The sequence below is a fragment of the Rhea americana genome, unplaced genomic scaffold (assembly GCF_003343005.1).
Source record: "Rhea americana isolate MKP2758 unplaced genomic scaffold, rheAme1 scaffold_29, whole genome shotgun sequence".
In the NCBI taxonomy this organism is placed as follows: Eukaryota; Metazoa; Chordata; class Aves; order Rheiformes; family Rheidae; genus Rhea; species Rhea americana.
In genome coordinates this window covers 5275847-5296565 of record NW_028186412.1, presented here as the reverse complement: position 1 = coordinate 5296565, position 20719 = coordinate 5275847, and the positions used below count along the sequence as shown (strand labels likewise).

Here is a 20719-nt window from a genome sequence, read left to right as displayed (position 1 = left end):
STTTATATACTAGCTTCACACTTTTACTTTTCCTTTGTAGGAGAGGAGACTGGCTACTATCCGTGAATTAGCTCGTCTTCTAAGACCTGGTGGAACAGCACTTATTTATGTCTGGGCAATGGAACAAGAATACAAAAAACAGAGGTCTAAATATCTTAAGGAAAAGAAGGATAGTAAAGGCAAGGAGGAGGAAATTAATACTGACATGGCCAGGGGACTGCTAAGTGATCAAATGCCTGATGACAGCAGCCAAGACTCAGCAAGTTCTGACCAACTCTTTAATGACTCTAAGGACAAAGGCGGTGATGCAAARTCAGTAGCAGACTCTAAACTGCCTGTTCACACTAACCGAACCTCCTTCCATTCTCAAGACCTGCTGGTTCCCTGGCACCTGAAAACTGAAACTAAAAAGAAAGGGGAAAGTGCTGATACACTGTCATTTCCAGCTGGCTCTAAGGAATCGCAAGAACTCAGCCCTRTTTTCCACCGTTATTATCATGTGTTCTGTGAAGGAGAACTGGAGGCAGCATGCAGATCCTTGGATTGTGTGAGGATTCAAAAAAATTACTATGATCAGGGAAACTGGTGTGTGGTTCTGGAAAAGCTGTAAGCCTGTGTTGCTTCCTCCGTTAACTAATGTTTTACAGGATGGAAGAATTTTTAATGAACTCTGCTGCTACTACCTCTTTTAAAATAGCACAATAAACATTGATTGAATTTATTAACTGAATTATTAACAGTATCTAGCACTGTGTACATGTGTTAACAAAATAGTGGCCAAACACAGATAGTAACTCTGCAGAGTGTTTATTTTACTTCARTGAATTACAGGAAAAAGGATTGAGTGTGTAGAATGCTGGCCATGGAAATCAGTAAGGCCAGCATTCAGCTGGGCCCAGCGTAAATAGTTTCAAAGAAGAAGGGACTGTTTCTCCATTCTTTTACACCAGTTAGCTGCAGTGGCTTCCCTGCAACCCACCAGCTAACTGGAATAGAGACCTGATTTGGTCTGATTATTGCAACTGGCAAAGATAAAGCTGTTCACAGTGTGAAACTGTGGTTCAGGGAGAAGAAAATCAATAGCATATAAAGCAGTTTGACTGGCTAAAAAGCTCAGTCATTGCCTAAAGTCCAGTAGAAGGCCTATTTTGGCCTCTGTTGAGGGTCATAAATCTCTTTCAGCTTGGAATTTAATCTCTTTTCTTGGTCATAGTCCTTCTTATTTTCTCAAGGAAAGCTGAAAGTGAATGGGGACTTCACAGTTSCTTTTCTTTCCTTGATACTCAGATAACCACAGTTCATGCTGTAACTCCCAGAATTTCTCAAGCTTTTAAATGAAGTGCTGTTTGAAAGCTCCTCTGAAGTGTGACATAGTTGCCCAGCTGGAATACTCTGACCAACTCTGTTAAATGCCTGACTTGCTGAAAGCCCAGGGCTCTATCCCTGCAGGACTGGAGGTTGAGGTGTGGTGCCAGATCTGATGGATGGAGGTGCACTTGGGGAAAAAAAAAAAAAAAAAAAAAAAAAGAGAGAAAACATTAAATTGAGGGCAATGTTGGTGAAAATTTCCTGCAGAGTAGTTTCATCGCTTGAATGTCAGCAGTGGAATAAGTTTTATTTATTGTATTTTGGAAAAGCAAAGGATTCGAGCAGAGTGGAGCCGATGTTATCCTGGCTGAYTCACTGTTACTGTTACAGCAGCCATTACTGCCATTGCCTGGAAGGACTAGCACAATTCATTTAACACAGTTTTTGTGCTATCAAAGCAGTGTGCTGCCTGCAGTGCATTTTCAAAATTAAAATGCAACAGACAGACTCTTGTGGAGTGAATGGCTATCGGTGTCTCTGAAAACCAGGATTGCTAGGTTTGCCTTCATTGCCAGTGATTGTAGCAGGATCTATAATACAGGCAGGTTGTTGCTGTCAAAACTACTGGCATCTAGATCAAAGTGCCCATCCTGTATTGTGGGGACTTCCAGGACAACTGTGTGCCCCAACCCACTCTTGTCTGTCTCTGCAGTTCTTTTCCGCATCATATAAAGAGGAAAATCGGGGGAGGGGGGGGGGAAACAGTGGTAAGAGAAGAGCTTGTTGCCACCACAATTTATTTGGCCTGTGCCTGGCTTGCTCTCTGCTTCCAAAGATCCCTTGGGGAAGAAGTGCTTGTTCCTCAGCTGCATAAACTGCCCTGCTAGCAGCAGCTCTGTCGTGGCTAATTTCTTTTCCTTGTGCTGCATGTGGAGGCAGAGAGGCATGTCCATGGCAGATGTGCCTCGTTGGGCATATTCGGGAGTTGGCTGGCACAGATGCAATAACCACCACATAGCTGGGAAGCATTGGACTTCCCATACATTTGCATATAGGATCTTCTGGTATGCAGTGCAGCTGGTGAGTTTAGGCAGGAGAAGCCTGCCTTTCTACGAGATAAGGTTAGCTCATTTGCAGGAGCTGAGCTTTGCTAATCCTGACCTAGTGATGTGAGTAGGCACTCATGTCATCAAGGGAGATGTGGTGCTGGAAAGTGAAGACCTGCCAGTCTGGAGTGAGAACTTGAACTGGTGTCAATACTCTGTCAATATCAATACTGATATCAATAGCAGAGCTTCTAGCACTGAAGCAATTTGAACAGCATTCTGTGGCACTGGCTGTACAAGATGTGCAGGAGAAAACAGTTGTCTCTTGGAGACTTGATTTAAACAAGAATGTCAGACATGGGGAGCAGAAACTGAGGCAAAAGTGTGATAAACTGGTTGCTGCCATAAGTGGAGAAGGGAAGATAATCCAGTCCCCAGCTGTATTGCAGGACCAGGCTAATCTTGTAATCTGTGCAAGATCTGTAGTCTTGAAACATTTGCAGCGTGGCAGAGGACTTCAGTTTTGGCATCTAGACAAGTTACCTCTTGACCTTACTTCTCCACACTATTAAAATGAGGATGGCTGGAGCCTGAGAAAGTCACGGCTCTTGCAGTCAGCACGGAGGTTCTGTGGGCAGTGACTGCATCTGCTTGACAGGTCACTGGGACGGACACCTGTTCTCTGGCTCTACTTTTTGCTCTTCSTTTCTCCCTACTTTGTCTCTTACGAATCCTCCCTTTTGCTGTTTTTTTCCTCCTCTTACTTTGGCTSCTTGCTTTTGTTCATAGTTGACGTGCTATGGGCAGAGTTGGCCCTGAGATGACAAACAGGAGTATGCTATGTTGATTGTTTTTAAATCTGTGAGTAAAGATTAATACTGAGTGACACATTTTTAAACTAAGAAAACTTACAGAAACAGGGCAAATCAGCAGTGAGAAGTTGGTTGTTATTCTAGTTTTACTTGGCATTATACGCTKCTGAGAAACTTGCGTACAGCTCTTGTCACAGTTCATTGTGATCTCAGATTTACAGGACAGCATGCTGTGTGAAACATTTTATTTTTACAATCTCAGTAAATAAACACACAAACAAGGGGTTAATCCCTTCTCTGTAGACTAGCCTGAATTATTAATTCTCTAGTTACTTAATTCACTAGTTTGCTGATTCATTAATTTATAAYCTGTTAATTTGCATGCTTATGAGCAAAACAGTTACCTGACTGATGGTGAGAGCACTCATCCTTCGTCTTTCGGCATGATGCCAACGTCTCTTGAACCGCACTGTGAAAAGCTTCAGCAACCTAGCTGCTGGTGGATCTGCTTCAAAAATCTRTTGAGCGAGCTGCCACATTTGTATCTTCCAGCTTGGATGTTTGATCTATACCGTCCTTACTGGTTGATTTGATTTCTGGACAGGGAATTACTTAATTCCAAAGAGTTTTGGTCTTAAGTTGTTAATAAGCAAGAACTTAAAAATAACTTACAAAACTGCAGTAATAGCAGACCTCATTCCTTTGTCCTTGAGTATCTGGCRTACACGTTGCTCTCGCTTCAGCCTAATGATGTTGCTTCCAGCATACACCAGGTCTCAGCATGAGCCCTATGTTAGGTCTGAAGACTGAGCAGGWCTTGAGTGAAGGGTTACAAGCTCTGCGTATTGATCATGAAGAATTTATCRTGTTTTGTAGGGAGTGCCCCAGCATGCTCTCTTCCTGAGAGCTATGGGGGCTTCCAGTGACAGCAAGGCTTGGCCTCATAGCCRGGGCCCATTCCAGCACCCCATGAGGGAGCAGAGCAGCCAGGGCAGAGCCCAATTCGTCAGATGCAGCTGTGGTGGCAAGGCAGGCTCAAGGTCAGGCCAGGGAGTTGGTCTGTGAGTCAGGGCAGTGGAGCTATAGCACAGGCTGGAGTGGGATGCTGTGAAAGCACTTCCACTGTAATCTTCTGTATGTGCAGCTCTAGTTAGGGGAGCTGAGCTCTTCTGAGCAGCTCTATCTCCAGAGGAGTCTGTGCTGGGCTGAGGGACCACTGAGGTATTACTTAAAAAAAAAATGCTCCTTACTGTTATGGCCAAGATTTGAATAGGAAAACATTCAGTTGTTCTCTGTTATTAAGCTTTTTCTAGGAAAATGTCTACAAATGTCAGTTAAATGTGCTCTTTGTTTTTGCTTATTCAGGTTGATAGTACCACAAAATAGCATTCTTCATTTCTAGAGGTGCTTTCTTTTGAATGCGATGCTGAGTCAGCGATCCTTCCGTTTTTGCCTATTATTTCAGATTACCCTGGATTGTGTTCATTTAGGAGAAGGTAGGAGAAACGCATCCCTTGTGCTCTCTATCTGCATGACCGTGTGTTTCGTGGTGCCTGGATTCCTTCTGAGCACACAGCAGCTTCTCTGTTTGCCTGTAGGTGCATTTCCATAAGGTAATACAACATACTGGTGAGAMATGCAGTGCTGCTTGAAACTTTCCAAAGCGCTGCCTTATCCTGACCTCATGAAAAATCAGGGAATAAGTCTGTGATAGTGCTTGATCATACACAGACCTGAGCACTCTTGTTCTGATGGAGGAAAGCACAGAGATGGTGCCTCCAAATTAACCATTTTATTGCTCTGAGTTAGGCATGATGTTAAGTGTTAAGCTAATCTAGGGCTTGAATTGCACCAAATACTCATGAACCCTGAACAGTCAAATATAGATTTCACGTTACAAAGTAATGTATTTTTCTTCGAATCTTTGGCTCCTACGGAGCTCTCCTGCTTCCCTCTACTTCCTCTGCAGAGACAGCATTAGGCAGTGTCTGATGTAGCATTAAGCATTTCTTGACTTTTAAGGCTGATTAACTTGATTTCTTGAGTGCTACATAAATGARGAAGTCATATCCCCTCTTTCACTGGTTCTGTGGTGAGGCTCCTGGGATGTGAGAAGCATGAGAATAGAGTCAGACTTTAGTATTAGCCCTTTGACTATCATGTCAATGTTGCTGGAGTTTTCTTTCTTTAGCTAATTCCTTTTAGCTAATTCTCAGTTACATTTCTCATCTCTTCCACCTGATGCCCAGAACAGAAAGTGTTGATCTTTCTTTCCCAGCCARTCCAGCAGTGATGGGTCTCTGTTGCTCCTGATTCTGGAAGCTGATTGTGGCATGAAGAATGCCAGCCTSTGTAACACTGATTCGAGGGTTAAATGTACAGTATGTAATTCATTATTGAAATGGGTTTTCCTTATATTCCTGATGTTACCTTGTGTGGGGYGCAGAGTTCAACAAGGCTGGTGAGCCGAACGCCCAGCCCCAGGAGCAGRTCCAGCTCTGCAGAGACTTTAGAAAGCTGGGAAAACTGGGACTTTAGAGCTGGAGTTGGAAAACTCTTTGGGTACCTCCAAGGCTTTGGAATATTATGAAATATTTCTTTGATTAAAGTCAGACTGTCTCCTTAGATACTTGGAGTACATAAGTGGTGAAGGAGAAAATGATGAGGAGGACAACAGGTAAATGTTAAAATGTATTGCAGAGGTTTACTGAGGAGTCCACTATACAACACAATTATATGCCACAAGAAATGCCCTCTACAATATTCACAGCTCCTTTTTTTCTTTTTTTTTTCTTTTTTTCTTTTTTCTTTTTTCCTGGAATTTTAATGAACTGAAACTCTTTAGGGTCAACAGTCAGGTTTAAATGTTACAGGTTTCATGATGAAGTGGTTTTCACACTAATTATGCTCATTTTTGGCCTTATTTAAGTAACTGTTGTACTCAAATGGTTATTCATTTTCAACCTGGAAGATAAAGAGAACAGCAAAGCTTTGTATAGGAATGACCTGTGCTGTGAATGCCAATGCAGCCTTTGAGATAATCCTCCCTTGGTGTCCCACACAGGGGAGTCACCTTCACAGAGCCTCTCGGTATGCTTAGGAGTAGAGAGATGGCAATTCCTTCTTTGCCCGAATGTGACCATTAATTTAGCCCTGGACATAGGCAGGCAAATGGCCGATGTTGTGACTAGAGGTGGCAGTTTATTTTCGGATCACTGTCTTCCTTGTTCCCAGCCTCCTGTACCAGAGGCTGTTGGACTGCCCCATTTTATCCAGCACCAGAGACAGCGTCTGCCAGCCAATGTTGTCAGCCACTGTTGTGCCCGGACAGAACTAGCGCTTCAGAGCAATAAAGCATTTGTGTGCTTGAAATTAAGTATGTGAACAATGTGATCCTTTGGCTCGGAAAAGTGAAGTCTGCAGAGCTCTGAGAGCTTCTCTTGCCTTCATGCAGGTCAGTTGGACTGAAATCTGGATGCAAGGATGCCAGTGACCAAACCTGCTGACGCAGAGCCCTGAAAAGTTACGTGGGGTTCTCGGTCCTTTTTCAGAGAGCTTCAGGTACTGGCCTTATCAGATTGAGCAGAAGATGAGCTTTCATACTACTCTTGAAGGCTAAATAAATTCAGCGTAAGAGGACAATGCAGTGCAGTGAGAGGCAATTTTCAATATATTATGAAACTTCACTAATAATTTTAACATGATGGAAAAATTCTTGATAGATTACATCTTGATAGATTCATCATTCCTTGATCAAAGCATCAAAACCTACTTGAGAATCTATTTTTGGTGAAGTTTCCAAATGATATTCTAAGAGAATATTTAGGTCTTTCTGAGCAATGGGAGCATCAAGTTTGTTACTTCCRAGAGACATTTCAACGTGTGTAAATTCACAATGCTTGAAGCTGCCTGTGTTTTTCGGAACTATTTCCATATTTTTACTGAATTTTGTCAAGATCTTTATTTTTGTTTGTGCAACAATACCCCAACATATTTTTAACTAAATCTGTAGTGAAAAGTTTCTGGATATATTTAGTGAAAAGTTCAACTTGCAGAAGAAAATGCCATTTCTGCACTTAAGAAATTCAATACACAAATTTTATATTTGTATTTTAAGTAATTTCTTATGTTTATTAAAAATATTTCTTAAAAAAAGTATGAAGCTGATACAGGAAAATCCCAAGTACACTCTCCCATAGCAAGCCATGYTTCAGCCATTGGACTGGCTTCTTAGTCTGATTTTTCTCATTTCATGTGGCCTCTATCAGAATCTAGGAGGTATGCCGATGTGTAGCTTTAAGTTTTCTTTTTTACTGGCAACTGTATCTGTGAAAATAGAGCTTAGTCTTCTTTTCTTCTTTGTCTTCTTCCTATGTGATTAATAATAATGTACTGGCTTGCCCCTTTATTTCTCCTTAACAGTGATGCCTATAAAATATTGAACAATGTGCTGTCAATAGCTATTCCCTGTCACMCAGCCTCATCTGTATTCAGATTTTCTTCTGTCTTATTTTGTACGCCCTCTGGGGCATGTGCTGGCTTTCTGCGTTGTGTTTGTGTGGTGTGAGCATAGCTGGCTCTTGTTGGCAGCTTATATTGGAGAATTTGGTTCCGTGTGTGTGTTCTTCACCTGCCAAGGCAGATCAAGTTGTGTCCTCCGTTCTGCTGTGAATCCCGTTCCTCAGCCGTGCTGTAAACATTTAGTGAGGGTTTCACAGATGGAAATGCATGTGAGCATATAGGAGAAAAGAGACTTGAGACAGCCCTGAGAGAAATGCATCCAGCTCAAGGCCCTTTTGTGCACCTCTGAGGCTCTGTCCTGAGAGGCCTGGTGGCCAGGAGCTGGTATTCTACACCCTACCAAGCTTCCCGGGCTTGTCCTTTGCCTATCCCAAGCTTCCCAAGCTTGTCCTTTGCCTAATGTCTCTCTCTCTCTCTCTCTCTCTCTCTCTCTTTTATTACAGATGTATTGACATGTTTAGATGAAAAAGAGACAGCTGAATTACAAACATGAAATTCACACTGCTGTGTTAGCAAACAGCATTCTAATTTATTTCATCCGGAAAAGCTATTGTTTAATAGGAAATGATGAAACAAGAAGAGGACATAGGAAGATGTGCACTTCAGAAGAATCTGCGGGTATTTCACCCTTTAATCCTGCAGACCATTATTAGTCTGCTCTTTGCAGGCCAACCAGTTAATCTATACAAGAGATGCAGATTTTTAGGTCAAGATCTTTTCTCCTAATTTATGCACTCAGTTATTCAAGAGGCATAGGAACAAAACATTGTCTGGAACTGAGGATAATTCATRTTGTCTCAGACACATTAAAGACTTGTTCGAAAGGGCAGTATTTTAGTGAAGGTTGGACAAACAGGGCGGTGATCTGATGCTGATGCAGAGAGAAGCCAGTGGCAGTTCATGTTGAAAATAAAGGATTTCTTGACCAAAATGGCGCTATTTATATTGCATATGCGTGATGGATCCAAAACAAGTACTGATTTTGCTGATATGGGATGCATTTCTCTAGCCAGAGCAGGGCCAAATCTCTCACATCTGTCCGTACTATGATTACACATAGATTTTATCAAGAAAAGTTTGTGGGATCTATGATCTACAATACTATAGTTTTAATATAAGGGACAGTAAATTCCTACCCAACCTTACTCAAGGTCCTGTAGCTGYAGTGTCCTAGAGATGAGGTTTTGAGATCAAAAGCTCTGCAAAGAGCAGTGAGCTTGGTSTCCTATCTTGTGGTGCATACTTCTACAGCATCTTCCTCGCTTAGAAACAAAATGGACTRGACTTCTTTGGAGGGGTGTAGTGCAGCAGAGCTGTGGTAAGGATGCTGCCTGAAAGGGTCACCTTAGGGGGCACTGCTTTGCTTGGCTGCAGCTGAAATGCAGATAGCAGGTAGGTAGTGAGCTGCTTAGTTATGCAGTGTTTCAAGTACCTGGGGTGACCTCTTAGGCCTACAAGGCTCCTAAGTGGGAGGTTTTCACACTGCAGATTTGGATGTGCATTACTTTGGATCTGTCCYCAGCTTCCTTATTTCCACATTGCTGGGAATGAAGGAGTCATTGTGTGCTTGCTAGCAGAACAGCCTGCTACTTCAAGGTTGGGGGTCCTTGGGCAAGCTTTATTTTTATGTCAAACTCAGAGTGGTAAAGTGAAAGCCTTAGAAAGCACATTTTGTAGAGGGGTCTAGCAATGGCTGTGAAATAAAGGATTAGAAGAGGGAGTGTATCCATCCTCTTTCAAAACTGACAGCAGGAAAAGGCATGTCTATGGAGGGTCTGTGGAGCTGTTTTGTTTTGATGCTTTCCGTTCCAGCAGTGACAAGAGGGGAAGGATCAGAAGGAACCCGCTTGAAGAGCGGAGCAATTCTGAGCTTGTGAGGGAGCTGCTTGATCAATATGGTGCAGTGGTGTAAAGATCAGTGTGTTGGTGTGTGCACACTGAAATACAAAAAAATATAGCAATTTTGCTTGTGATGCTTGTTTTTTGTCTGCTTTGAGTCAGGTGGTTGGGAGGGAAATTTGCTAACTAGCAGTTYGAGGATGAAATAAGAAAAGGAAGGACTGGTGTGATCCCCTAAAAATTAAGCACCTTGTAGAAAGGGAGTGACAGCAGTGAAAGAGACAGACAGTGGAACAGGAGGACTTTCCTGCRGGAGGATTGCCTATTTGATTTTCCTGGAATAACTTAAAGACCCTGTGGACTGAGCTCTCAATCTAGCTAAGGGAGCTGGTGTGATGCCATTTCTGGGGATCACTTCCATATTTTGGGAAGAGGAAGGAATTGGGTGGGGCAGGGRGGGAAGGAAAATTGCTATTAATAGGACAGTGGAAAGCCAACCTTAGTTACTGCTAAGAAGCCTGACCTTGGTGTTTGAGTTGCTCTGTTTCCTGGTGTTAAGGGGTCGTGAATAGATGGCTCTGACAGGAACCTGTGAAGTTTAACAAAGACAAATGCAAAGTCCAGTGCCTGGGACAGACCRTCCCTATGCATTGGCACAGGTAAGGGACTGAATGGCTAGGTGGCAGTTCTGCAGAAAAGACAGATCTTCAGAGCACAACTGGGCAAAATCCTGAGCCACTTGCCTGAACTTTGAAATTTTCTCTGCTTTGACTAAAAGTTGGACTRTGTGAGTTACAGAGGTCCCTTCCAACCTAAATCATAGAATTGGTAAGKTTGGAAGGGACCTCTGGAGATCATCTAGTCCAACCCCTCCTGCTCAAGCAGGGTCACCTAGAGCATGTTAGACAGGGTTGCAGCAACAAGGACCCCCCCCTTGCTGAAGCCCAGGTTTGAACTAGGGACCTTTAGATCTTCAGTCTAACACTCTCCCAGCTGAGCTACTTTGGCCCTCAATTCCTTGTATGGCTCTGTTACCATAACTAACTTTTTATTAAATTTGCCTTGATTTCTTTTTTTTTCCCCCCCTCTCTCCTTGGCCTGTGTCAGCCAACAGCTCACTGTATGGTCGCCCTGGCTCTGCTGTGTCTCTGTTTCCCTTGCGGCAGGCTGATTCTCTTCTCATGTTTGCCCTGCCTGATAGCTGATAATACCACAGGGAGAGAAATGTCTTGTATGGCATTAAGTTAGATGGCTGTGAGTCTCTCCAAAATAGGGTCAAGAYACCATCTGAATTTAGCCCGCTGGGGTCTCTTTAGGAAGTGTGGGWCACTTCTCTGGGGATTTTTTCAGAGCTTCAGCTATTTGAAGACCTGGTGTTTACAGTACATTTTTCTTCAGGGACATGKGACAGCTCAGATGACAGAGCTACAGACTTTGCGAAGTTTTCTTGATCTCCAGGTTATATAAAAATATATGAGAGGTAGATGGAAAAATACAATCCTTGTACATTTTTTCTTGGCTACAGATTCTTTCACTAGTATAGTACATTTTTGGAATTTAGAGCAGAGTCTTCTGGAATGGCAGGACCTTGCTCCTTTAGGAAAAGAGAGGTTTTCTGCTCTATAAAACACTTAAGTTACTGTGCAGTCAGGAGCAGCCTGCTGCGCTATATAAACACATTTCTTTCATTCCTCACTCCTGATCTGAGAYTGATTTGTCTAAATTCTCCCATTAATGCCTAATTCCTTGTTTTGCTGATGAGGAAATTCTAGCCCACTGCAAGGAAGCTGGAAGGAAAGCGATTCCCCTTGGTYTCCTCCTGTTTGCCTTGATCTGGTCTGTGTGCCAGCTGAGCGCCATCGCTTGCTGCCTCCTTTAAAGACAAACACACAGTTGCTGCTTGAAGAATAAAGCCAAAGAGACAATGAAAATACTGGAACACACAATCATTTTAAAAGAACAGACTTAAATTCATWTAGTGTAATGTTCCCCAAATCCTCTCTGCTATTACCAGAACAAGTGACAAGATAGCTCAGTATTTACCTAGTCTAACAAATGTTTACAGACTAAGATAGAAACAAACATTTACTTGCCTGTGTATCTTTTACTTCAGTGGTTACAGAAAACAGCCCTGCCAGTTCTTGCTGGATGCGTTTACATAATACTCTTTAAAAAGTTACTTTCGCATCTCAATGCTGTCAGCTGAACTAGATTTAATGCTTTCCATTGCGACTACTTGCTTCAACAGTTCACTAGGCTAGATGAATCAGTCTGATACTTGGTCCACAGGGTCTCGGTACAGTTTCAGGAAGGTTCAAAAAAGAAATGAAATAGCTCAAATACGAGCTTGGGGTTAGACTAAGGCACCTTGTGGTAGACTGTTTTGAAAAAAAATCTGCAGGCTACTGCCTCACACTTTCTTGTACCAGGCTCTGCTAGGCAGATTTCTTTTAAAGACATCTTCAAGCAGACTCTGAGAGAATAAGGAATGGGCTAAAATTCTGTTGCTCTGACTTAATTTTAGTGTCTGAAATGCAGTAGAAAATAGTGTTACTGCAATTCGAGAGTGGAACAGACAAAAGAAGGTAATATTATGGCTTTTTACTGTTCTCTTCTGCCAAATATCCACCCTCTTCTTGGTTCTTAAAACACTGTTTTTATCCATTTCAAACAATTGTTAGGTTGCTACAAAGCCACGGTCTCTGAATGTCGCTGTCTCGTGGGCCAGAAAAGTGAGTAATGCATTGGTGGCAATATTGTACTTTGCTCTTCATCCCTGTCTAGCTTGGACTACAGTGACTGTAGAGTTTTGTGCTTGCAAAGTTATCTGCGTGATTCTGTGGCCAGCATGTTTTGCCAGCAAAACCGTAGCTGGGAGGAGATGATGTTAAATTGTGTTGGTTATTAGGAATTCTCATAAGGCAAATGTGTAACCTTCTCTTCCTAAATCTCCAACACATCCCTGTCTTAKGGGAACTGACAGGACAGGCAAAGATTTTCCTGTTCTACTGAAACTCTGTGCTATCTATACAATTAAGTTTTGGGTTCTCTCATATTGCCTGAACAGTTCAAAATGGCTTTAGTGGGAGTAAGGGATCTCTACCACTTTGCACAGAACAGGCTACCTCCTTCTACTTATTAGATGGTGGGAGGTGACAAGTAACATGTACTGAAGCTGTCCAGAGCATGGGCTAAGAGCATCTTATTCCTCTGGCACCTCTGCCAATCACAGCTGGGTATAGAGAAATCACAGTTCTTTTYGTCAAGGAAGAAAGGACTTCCTTTCAGCAGCCTGACCATGACAGATGGTCAAGCTATATCCCCTGACTACCCTCAGATCTCTGACCTGTTTTAATCAGTTGTAAGGCCTGTCAAGTTCAGGCTGTTTCTTGTTATAATATAATAAGCCTATAATGGTTGAGTGTAGCTTGATTTGTGGTCTAYGGGGAATCCTAGAGAAAGGGAAGAAAGGTGGGGAAGGTGGCACTGATTGATAGGCCCTACAGAAAAAAATTAATTTGGAAGAGGGACCAACAAAGAAATTGTTTCACATGCTGTTAGTAGTGATATTTCAAGTGCTGGGAAAGTTTAAAAGAGTTTGCTCTTTTAAACAGACCATGGTAGTAGGAATGGTAATGAGAAGGAGGGAGAGCTGTGTGATTAACAGTAGGCAAGTGTGTTTTAAAGAAGGTATCTGCAAAGACTCTGTCAAAGATCCAAAGCYTGATGAACACAAAGAGCCAGCAAGGTGGAAAGATCTAAAACATTATCCTGTGGTTAATGGTGCCTTGTCTTTGTGCTTGAGAAGCTGCAAGCTAGAGATTGGAAATGAGGAACTTTTTAGTCAGGGTGTGATGAGCAAGACTGAACGTATGTTACCAAGACTCTTCTTGCCAATATGGGTAACAAAGGGGAGGTAGAGGAGGAAAAGGAGATGGGAATGAAAACTGTGAATTAGAGACAGGAACAGATGAGAGACCAGCCTGTGTAGAGGAAAGAAAGGCAGAAAGCAGAAACAGTGAAATAATGCCAATGAGTGATGGACAGTGCTACAGAATGCCCTAGGATCAGGCATAGAATCATAGAAAAAAATCAGGTTGGAAAGGACCCCTGGAGTGATGTAGTCCAACTTATTGCTCAAATAGTAGTTAATTTCAAAGTCAGAGCAGGTTTCTCAGGGCTTTGTCCAAGTGACTTTTTAAAATTTTCAGGAAATGTGATTCTGCGACTTCTGTGGGCATTTCTCCACTAATCTTGATGCAGGCCAAGGAGTTTTCTTGATAATGCTGATTACCTGGAAGAAATGTCTTCCATGGAGGCCTTTGGACTACCRGTTCCTAATGTAATACACACAGCTCAAAGAAGGTATATCCTGTTATTTTACAACATATCCTGAAGGGCGACTGGTGTTAGCCATTGTGAAAATGTTTCAATGCCCTTGTYTGAAGACCAGAGCAGAGTGTAGTAACTGGTTGTTAGCCATCTACACTGAAGTAACCCTCAACTCGAACAATGTTAAAGGAGAAAAAAGTATAAAGGTTTATTTACTAAATCTAAGCAATGAAGACATTAAAACCAGAAGGAAAAAAAAAAAAGAAAAAAAAAGAAACACTTTCCCAGATTCAGGTCTGAAAGCTTTCTCTGTTCCTATCTGGGAGGTGTTTACCTTACTTGTGTGGACCACTTAAGTTCTTCTGAATTTTCCTTTTGTGGAAAGAATCATGAAGAACAGTGCTAGCTTTTATGCCCAAAATCTTACCTGGGACTTGCTTTGTTGCTTATTCAAATCTCCCACCCTTTACTCATTGATGATTTTTTTTTTTTTTTTTTTTGATCACCCTAACTCCAGTATATGATAGTTTTAATACTTGTTTTCCTCTGGGCTATTGTCTGTCTTCATGCCTTGTAAATGGTGATATCCTTTTCTTATACCATCTCTTTTCTTTAACTGACCTATTAGAAAAAAATAKGAAGCTTTCTCTTATGCTGAAACTTATATTCCATATAAATACAAATATAGATATACTTCATGCCTACAAGTATGATTAAAGCTTGTATCCATTACTGGCTCAACTGAAATAACTAATTTCTATCCTGTCCACTTTGATACTAAATATAAGGTCACTAATTTTCAGCTCWGTCTTTAAGCGATAGTGGAGGAAGTGAGGAAGTTGCTTTAATGTATTAAGAGATGGAAGAGCAGGGCAATCATAAGAACAGGTAATGGGGAAGAGCGTGGTAAAAAGAATCTAAAGCTTAATAGCAATAGAGCATGACAGTGGAGAATGGAAACTGGTAGTAATCCCTTACATGGCAYGATCTCGAGGGGAACAAATAAAGCAAACACCTATCAGAGGTATTAAATACAGACTAGAACATAGCAATCAGTTTGAGTGATAGCAAGCTGCTTGCATGCATACAGGATGAAGAGAACTTCTGAAAAACAAAACAGAAACTCTGTTTCCTAGGTAAATCTTTCCTGAGCAGAGCTCAGGTGTACTCCATATAAAGCAAACAGCAATTAATGTGTTTGGGGAACTACGTGCCAGAAATTAATGTCATTACAGCTGTCACTGCATACAGCAAATGTTCTGAATTATTCAAAGTATTTCCCTGATAAAATGTGGGGAATACTGGGTGGATGGGGAGCAGTCCCAAGCACTTACATAATAAGAGATTTAGAGTGACAACATTCCTCCATACATTAGGAGGTTTTCAGATTTGCTGGAATATGGATGAATTTTAGTTTCAGAATTTCAAATCAGATAAATTAGACCAGTAAATATAACAGAAACAGTTCCATTTGCAAATGAGAAAGAGTAAAGATTTGTATAGAAATGCTGAAGAGGATTAATGGTTACTGTCTCTAGTGTACTTGGTCTTGTGTATTCTTCTTGCTGTTACAATTAAGGATTTCTTGTTACTGCTTTTTACATGTGTCACTATGGTTTTCTATAATTTATTGAGGAGAAAAGAGGGAAAGACATTTCATTTGTCACTGTAAATCTCTTATATGTGCTAATGTACTTTATGTTGAGTGATTACATTGACAACAGCAGCATTTGGACCTTAATTTGTTATGCAAATAACCTCCTGCATTAACTAATGTGTGTTCTCCTGGGACAGAATCGGAATTGGATGGCTCTGTCCAAACCACTTGGAAAGGCCATATGTGACATCTCAGGTGGTCACAAATGCAACATTTTTCTTCTCTTGCTCACCTCCTAACAGGATATTTGCTGCAGAGATGCTTGTTGAATACGTACAGTTTATTCCACTGTGCCTGATGGCACTCTCATCTACCAGATAAATAGAGATTTTCAAGGCTGTAAGCCATCTCACCTAACTTTAAAAGATATCAGTATTGGTGTATGCTTGTCAGTGCCTCATCTTCATTGATATTCACTTCACCTTTGAGAATGCTAGATGTTATTTTTTTTGAAAGTTTGCCCTGCCCTTGCTTCTGCGATGCTCTCCTTTCCTGAGTCTCGTTCTGTGTCTCTAGTCACTCTGTGCATGTCCTTGAGAGGGTTTTCCTCATCCTTCCTTTGGATAGGTTCCATAGGACTCTAATCTTGTTTCCTAGTTTTTCTTATCTTGATGTAATGTCATCTACAAATATAATGCAATTTAATTATCATTGGTCTGTAGACAAATGACAAGTCAAACTCTCTATTACAGATTTGTTTCCTTATGTCAGATTAAAATCRTGGCCTCTCTGTTGGATATCTGGCAGACACAATTCACTGTGGCTAAAACAAAGTTGCTCAGTCTCTCCAGATGTAGGTTTTCATGAATTGCTTGCTGCAACATTTATTTTCCTTTGGCTTCAGCAATGTAATCTTGCCACATTTGTATTTATTTAGACACCTATACCTAGTGTTACTGCACTGATCATCTTCCTAGTTTCCCATTTTAACTGCCTTGCATTCTCTCGTCGCATTCCTTCACTGACCCCCTCTTTGTCACATCTCATTTTTTCATTGTGTTCAAGGCCCTTCATGATATATCTTGGTGAGTTGCAGCGTTGAGAGAAAGATAAAGATGGTCATAGGAAGTCCTGGAAGCAATGAAAAATAGTATATGTGATGCAACAGGCCAGGAATACCAGCTTTCTGCATCCAAGACTTCCAGGAATGCTCCTGTTCTTGCTTTGGAGTGGTGTGTGTGTGTGTCTGTGTCTGTCTGTGGGGGGCCCTAGATGAGAGTGATGGGTTTCTCTAGGCTCATCGGATCACTGCTTTGCTTCAGACTGCCATGTTTTCACTCTCTGAATTCTTTGGTTCACCCTTTTTAAGGGGAATCCTTCATCATTGGTCTCCTCATGCTTCCTCCTCCACAAGCAACCTTCTGCTTGCCTTGCCAGGAGCTCCTCTTTCTTGCACTGAAAAAGCAGCAACTCACTTGCATTCCTAGTAAAGGGAAAGGGCTTAACTTTTAGGTTGTAATGTTCAGATACACTCTGCCATGCAGGAGCACCTATTTCTGATGCTTTTTAGCTCTCAGGGATCCCCTGCCACAGAGGGCTACTGTGCAGGCACAGCATACCTCAGTTGAGGGTGCTGCAGTGCTTGGCCTGGAGCTTGTGTGCAGCATATCTGTGCTTTGTGCAAGAGGGAAATAAAACTCAAAGATTTTACTGATGATTATGAAGTTCTAGTGGGGATGGACTCACCGTTCCCAAGGTGAGGGCCACTCCTGTGTCAGTGTAACTGCTCCCTGAGTTGAAGTTAGGAGGAAAGGAAAGGTTAGTTTTGAACTCCTGTGAAATAAGCCACCTACCCTGTGGTTACTCCAGTTCACTGAATTATCCAACCTCCATGTGAGTAATATGAGTTTATGGGCATAACTAGACTAAATGGTGCCTGAGCAGTAATGAAATACCACAGAATCACAGAAGGGATGAGGTTGAAAGGGACCTCTGGAGATCATCTAGTCCAATTTTTATACTCAAGCAGGRTCACCTAGAACATGTTTCCAAGGATTGTGTCCTTTTGAAAAGGAGACTCCAGAGAAGGAGACTGCACAACCTCTCTGAGCAACCTGTTCCAGTGCTCTGTCGCTCTCATAGTAAAGACATTTTTCCTCATATTCAGGTGGAACTTCTGTGTTTCAGTTTGGCTCTTGCCACTTGGCACTATGGAAAAGTGTCTGGCTCCATCTTCTCTACACCCTCCCTACAGGTACTTATACACATTGATAAAATTCCCTCTCAGTCTTSTCTTCTCCARGTGGAACAGGCCCAGCTGTTGYAGCCTTTCCTCAGCAGAGAGATGCTCCAGTCCTGTAATCATCTTTGTAGCCCTTCACTGGACTTGCTCCAATTGGTCCATGTTTCTCTTGTACTGGGGAACCCAGAACTGGACACAATATTCCAGATRTGGCCTCACCAGGGCAGAGTAGAGGGGCAGGATCACCTCCCTCGAACTTGCTGTCAACACTCTTCCTAATGCACCCCAGGATACCATTGGCCTTCCTGGCTACAAGGGCACATTGCCAACTCATGGTCAACTTGTCCACCAGGACCCCAAGGTCCTTCTCTGCAGAGYTGCTTTCCAGCAGGTCAGCACCCCAGCCTGTCTTGGTGCGTGAGGTTGTTTCTTCTAAGGTGYAGGACCCTGCACTTGTCTTTGGGTGTCAGGTTTGCCTAAATGATCTTCCTTGACCAAGGGAAAGTCTTCCTTTCTCCAGACTTTTTCTATGGTCTCCAGAGCCTGAGATTCCCAAGGGCTGGCCATAGCAGTAAAGACTAAAGCAAAGAAGRCTTTGACTCTTTAACTCTACCTTCTCTGTATCCTTTGTCACCAGGGCATCCACCCCATTCAGCAGAGGGCCCACATTCTCCCTAGTCTTCTTTTTGTTATTGATGGGTTTTGAAGAAGCTCTTCTTGCTGTCCTTGACATCCCTTGCCAAATTTAATTCCAAATGGGCCTTGGCCTTCCTAGTCACATCCCTGCACTCCTGGACGATGCTCCCGAATGGCCTGTCCCTGCTTCCATCTTCTGTGCAYTTTRTTCTTCTRTTTGAATTTTCRCAGGAGCTCYTTGCTCACYYATGCAGGTCTCCTGCCCCCTCTGCTGCACTTCTTACTCATAGGGATGCACCTCTCTTAAGCTTGCAGGAAGTGATCCTTGAATATTAACCAGTTCTCTTGCACCYCTYTTCCTTCTAGGGCSCTATCCCATGGGAYTCTTCMAAGAAGGTCCCTGAAGAGGCCAGATGTGCTTTCCTGAAGTCCAGTGTTGTGATCATACTTTTTGCACTGACATTTTTCCTGTCAACCATTGCTTTGGTTTTGAAGAGCCATTTTTGAAAATGGTGTAAGCATTTTATTTTAGGATTTTTTTCAGAAGACCCTGGAGGTTAATGGAGAGTTGCCTTTTGACTCTGTGAGCCTCAAGGAATGTGAGCCTCAAGGAATGTGGCTTGGCAAGCAGGGCTGGATTTGCCAGGTCCAGTATGGCTGTAGGAAGAGTGGAGGTGCCTATAGGCCTGCAGGTATCAAGATGTCCSTGTGGGTGATCGTATGAAAACACATCTGCGGACTTGAAGGATCGGGGATGCAGCAAAGACTGTCGGATGGGATAGGAAACTTGGCTCTCCCCCTTGACCAGGCTTTGTTTCTGCTTTACTGTTTCAAAGCTGCCACCTCGATAACAGCAGTAGCTTTTCTTCTGATTTTACAAAAGCAAAGAGATTTCCWGATCAAAAGAAAACAAGGTGGAGAGATGTGTCATCACAATATTACTAAGTAAATCTCGCCAGTGCAGAAATTCACTGTATTATCACTTTACCATTATGATAAACTGACCTTTGTTGTAAAACTAATAATACCCTTTATCTAAAAAACAGMAAGAGCATCAATCTTCTGTCACAGCAATCAACCATCTCAAATTACATATTTATTTGTAACTGTGATTGTCTTATATTCCCATTAAAATTTAAAGGAAAACCGTGCTGAAACGAAGCATGCAAGAGTAGAATAAATTAGCATGAAACATATTTTTTAAAATGATCTTGTGTGCCTGCATATGCTGTCTTGTTTGGAATTTAAATCAAAACTTAAATAGTGACTCGAAGTCCAGAGTTTAAAAATTGTTAACACTGAAAAATAGCTTATAGTCTATTGCTGAGCCATCCTGTTTCCTCAACTTGTTCATTTCTGATGCCTTCTGTAAAGCAGAGATGGAGAAGCATATTTCTCATCGCACTCTAGCTGCTCATACACACATCAGTCCTTRATGTCAAACTCCTCATACCCTTGGATGAGTTCAAAATATGAGATCTCAGCCTGAGAACTGCTGGGGCATCCATCTCAGGGAGGCAGGCAGAGTCCTTCGCAGCACTCTGCAGCTCTCTTCAGCAATCTCTCCAGTCGCAGTCTGACAGTATCTAAAGCTCTGTTAGAATAGTGTAGTGATTCTTGCACTCCTATTATTAAAAGGCAAATCCTATTTTCAGGTTTCCATTTTTAAAGCTCCTCAGCTTTTCACATGATCTTATTCCCTTAGTTAAGGATGGTGAGGATGAGAAAGAGAAGAAAGGTTGTTCATTCTTTTCTTTTCTTGTTTCTTGCTTTGTTGCTGAAAGTAGTTTTCACAATATACAATCTTGTTAYATTTTTTCGTGCTCTCTAAATATAGCACCACAAATCTGCCTCTTTTTTTCTCTCTCTCTCTTTTTTTTTCTCTCTCTTTTTTTCTTTTCGCCCAAATTCATCTTCTCTGGACAACATCCCTGCCTAAGGACCAGTTTGTGTGCTTTTCATCTTTTCAGCCTCGTTAATGTAAATGTTTCTTCTCTCGCTTTATGGCCTATAACTCTACCCCACATCAGACTACCTAATGTGCCACTACTAAACTAATCTCCTGACTCACCAGGAAAATAATGATCTCTCTGAGTTGCTTGAAAATCCTAATACTTCATGTTTCCCATTCAAATACTCTCCTCAGATTATGTGCCCCTCATTACAGGACTTTATGCAATATTTTCTATATCGCCATTTTTTTTTATATCTAACCATCTTGTTTCACAGTTCTTTTTTAACAGTCTGTGGCTTTTAAAAGGATATGGGCCATCCTGGGGAGGGCTCCGTGAGAAGGTATCGTTGAGCTTCAAGGCCCTTGAGATACAGGGCTGTATCGCATCGTCAGTTCTGCGGTCCTCCAAAAGGGTGGATTACTCACAGGCTT

The 20719-nt window shown here is 42.0% G+C and overlaps 1 protein-coding gene and 1 non-coding gene across 5 annotated transcripts in view; one reads left to right on the top strand and one right to left on the bottom strand.

Moving 5' to 3' along the window:
* The window catches only part of ALKBH8 (alkB homolog 8, tRNA methyltransferase), a 50021-nt gene extending 48191 nt beyond the window's left edge, over positions 1 to 1830 (top strand). For all 4 annotated transcript variants that reach the window (XM_085309050.1, XM_085309049.1, XM_085309047.1 and 1 more), the window contains exon 12: positions 41 to 1830. In XM_085309050.1, the coding sequence (XP_085165176.1) occupies positions 41 to 610 (570 nt within the window). In that variant the 3' untranslated portion in view covers positions 611 to 1830. The remainder of the gene's footprint in view (positions 1 to 40) is intronic.
* An 8631-nt stretch (positions 1831 to 10461) lies between these two features.
* Positions 10462 to 10534, bottom strand: TRNAF-GAA (transfer RNA phenylalanine (anticodon GAA)). The gene has a single exon. It is a non-coding gene; the product is annotated as a tRNA-Phe (tRNA).
* Between the last annotated feature and the right edge of the window lie 10185 nt (positions 10535 to 20719).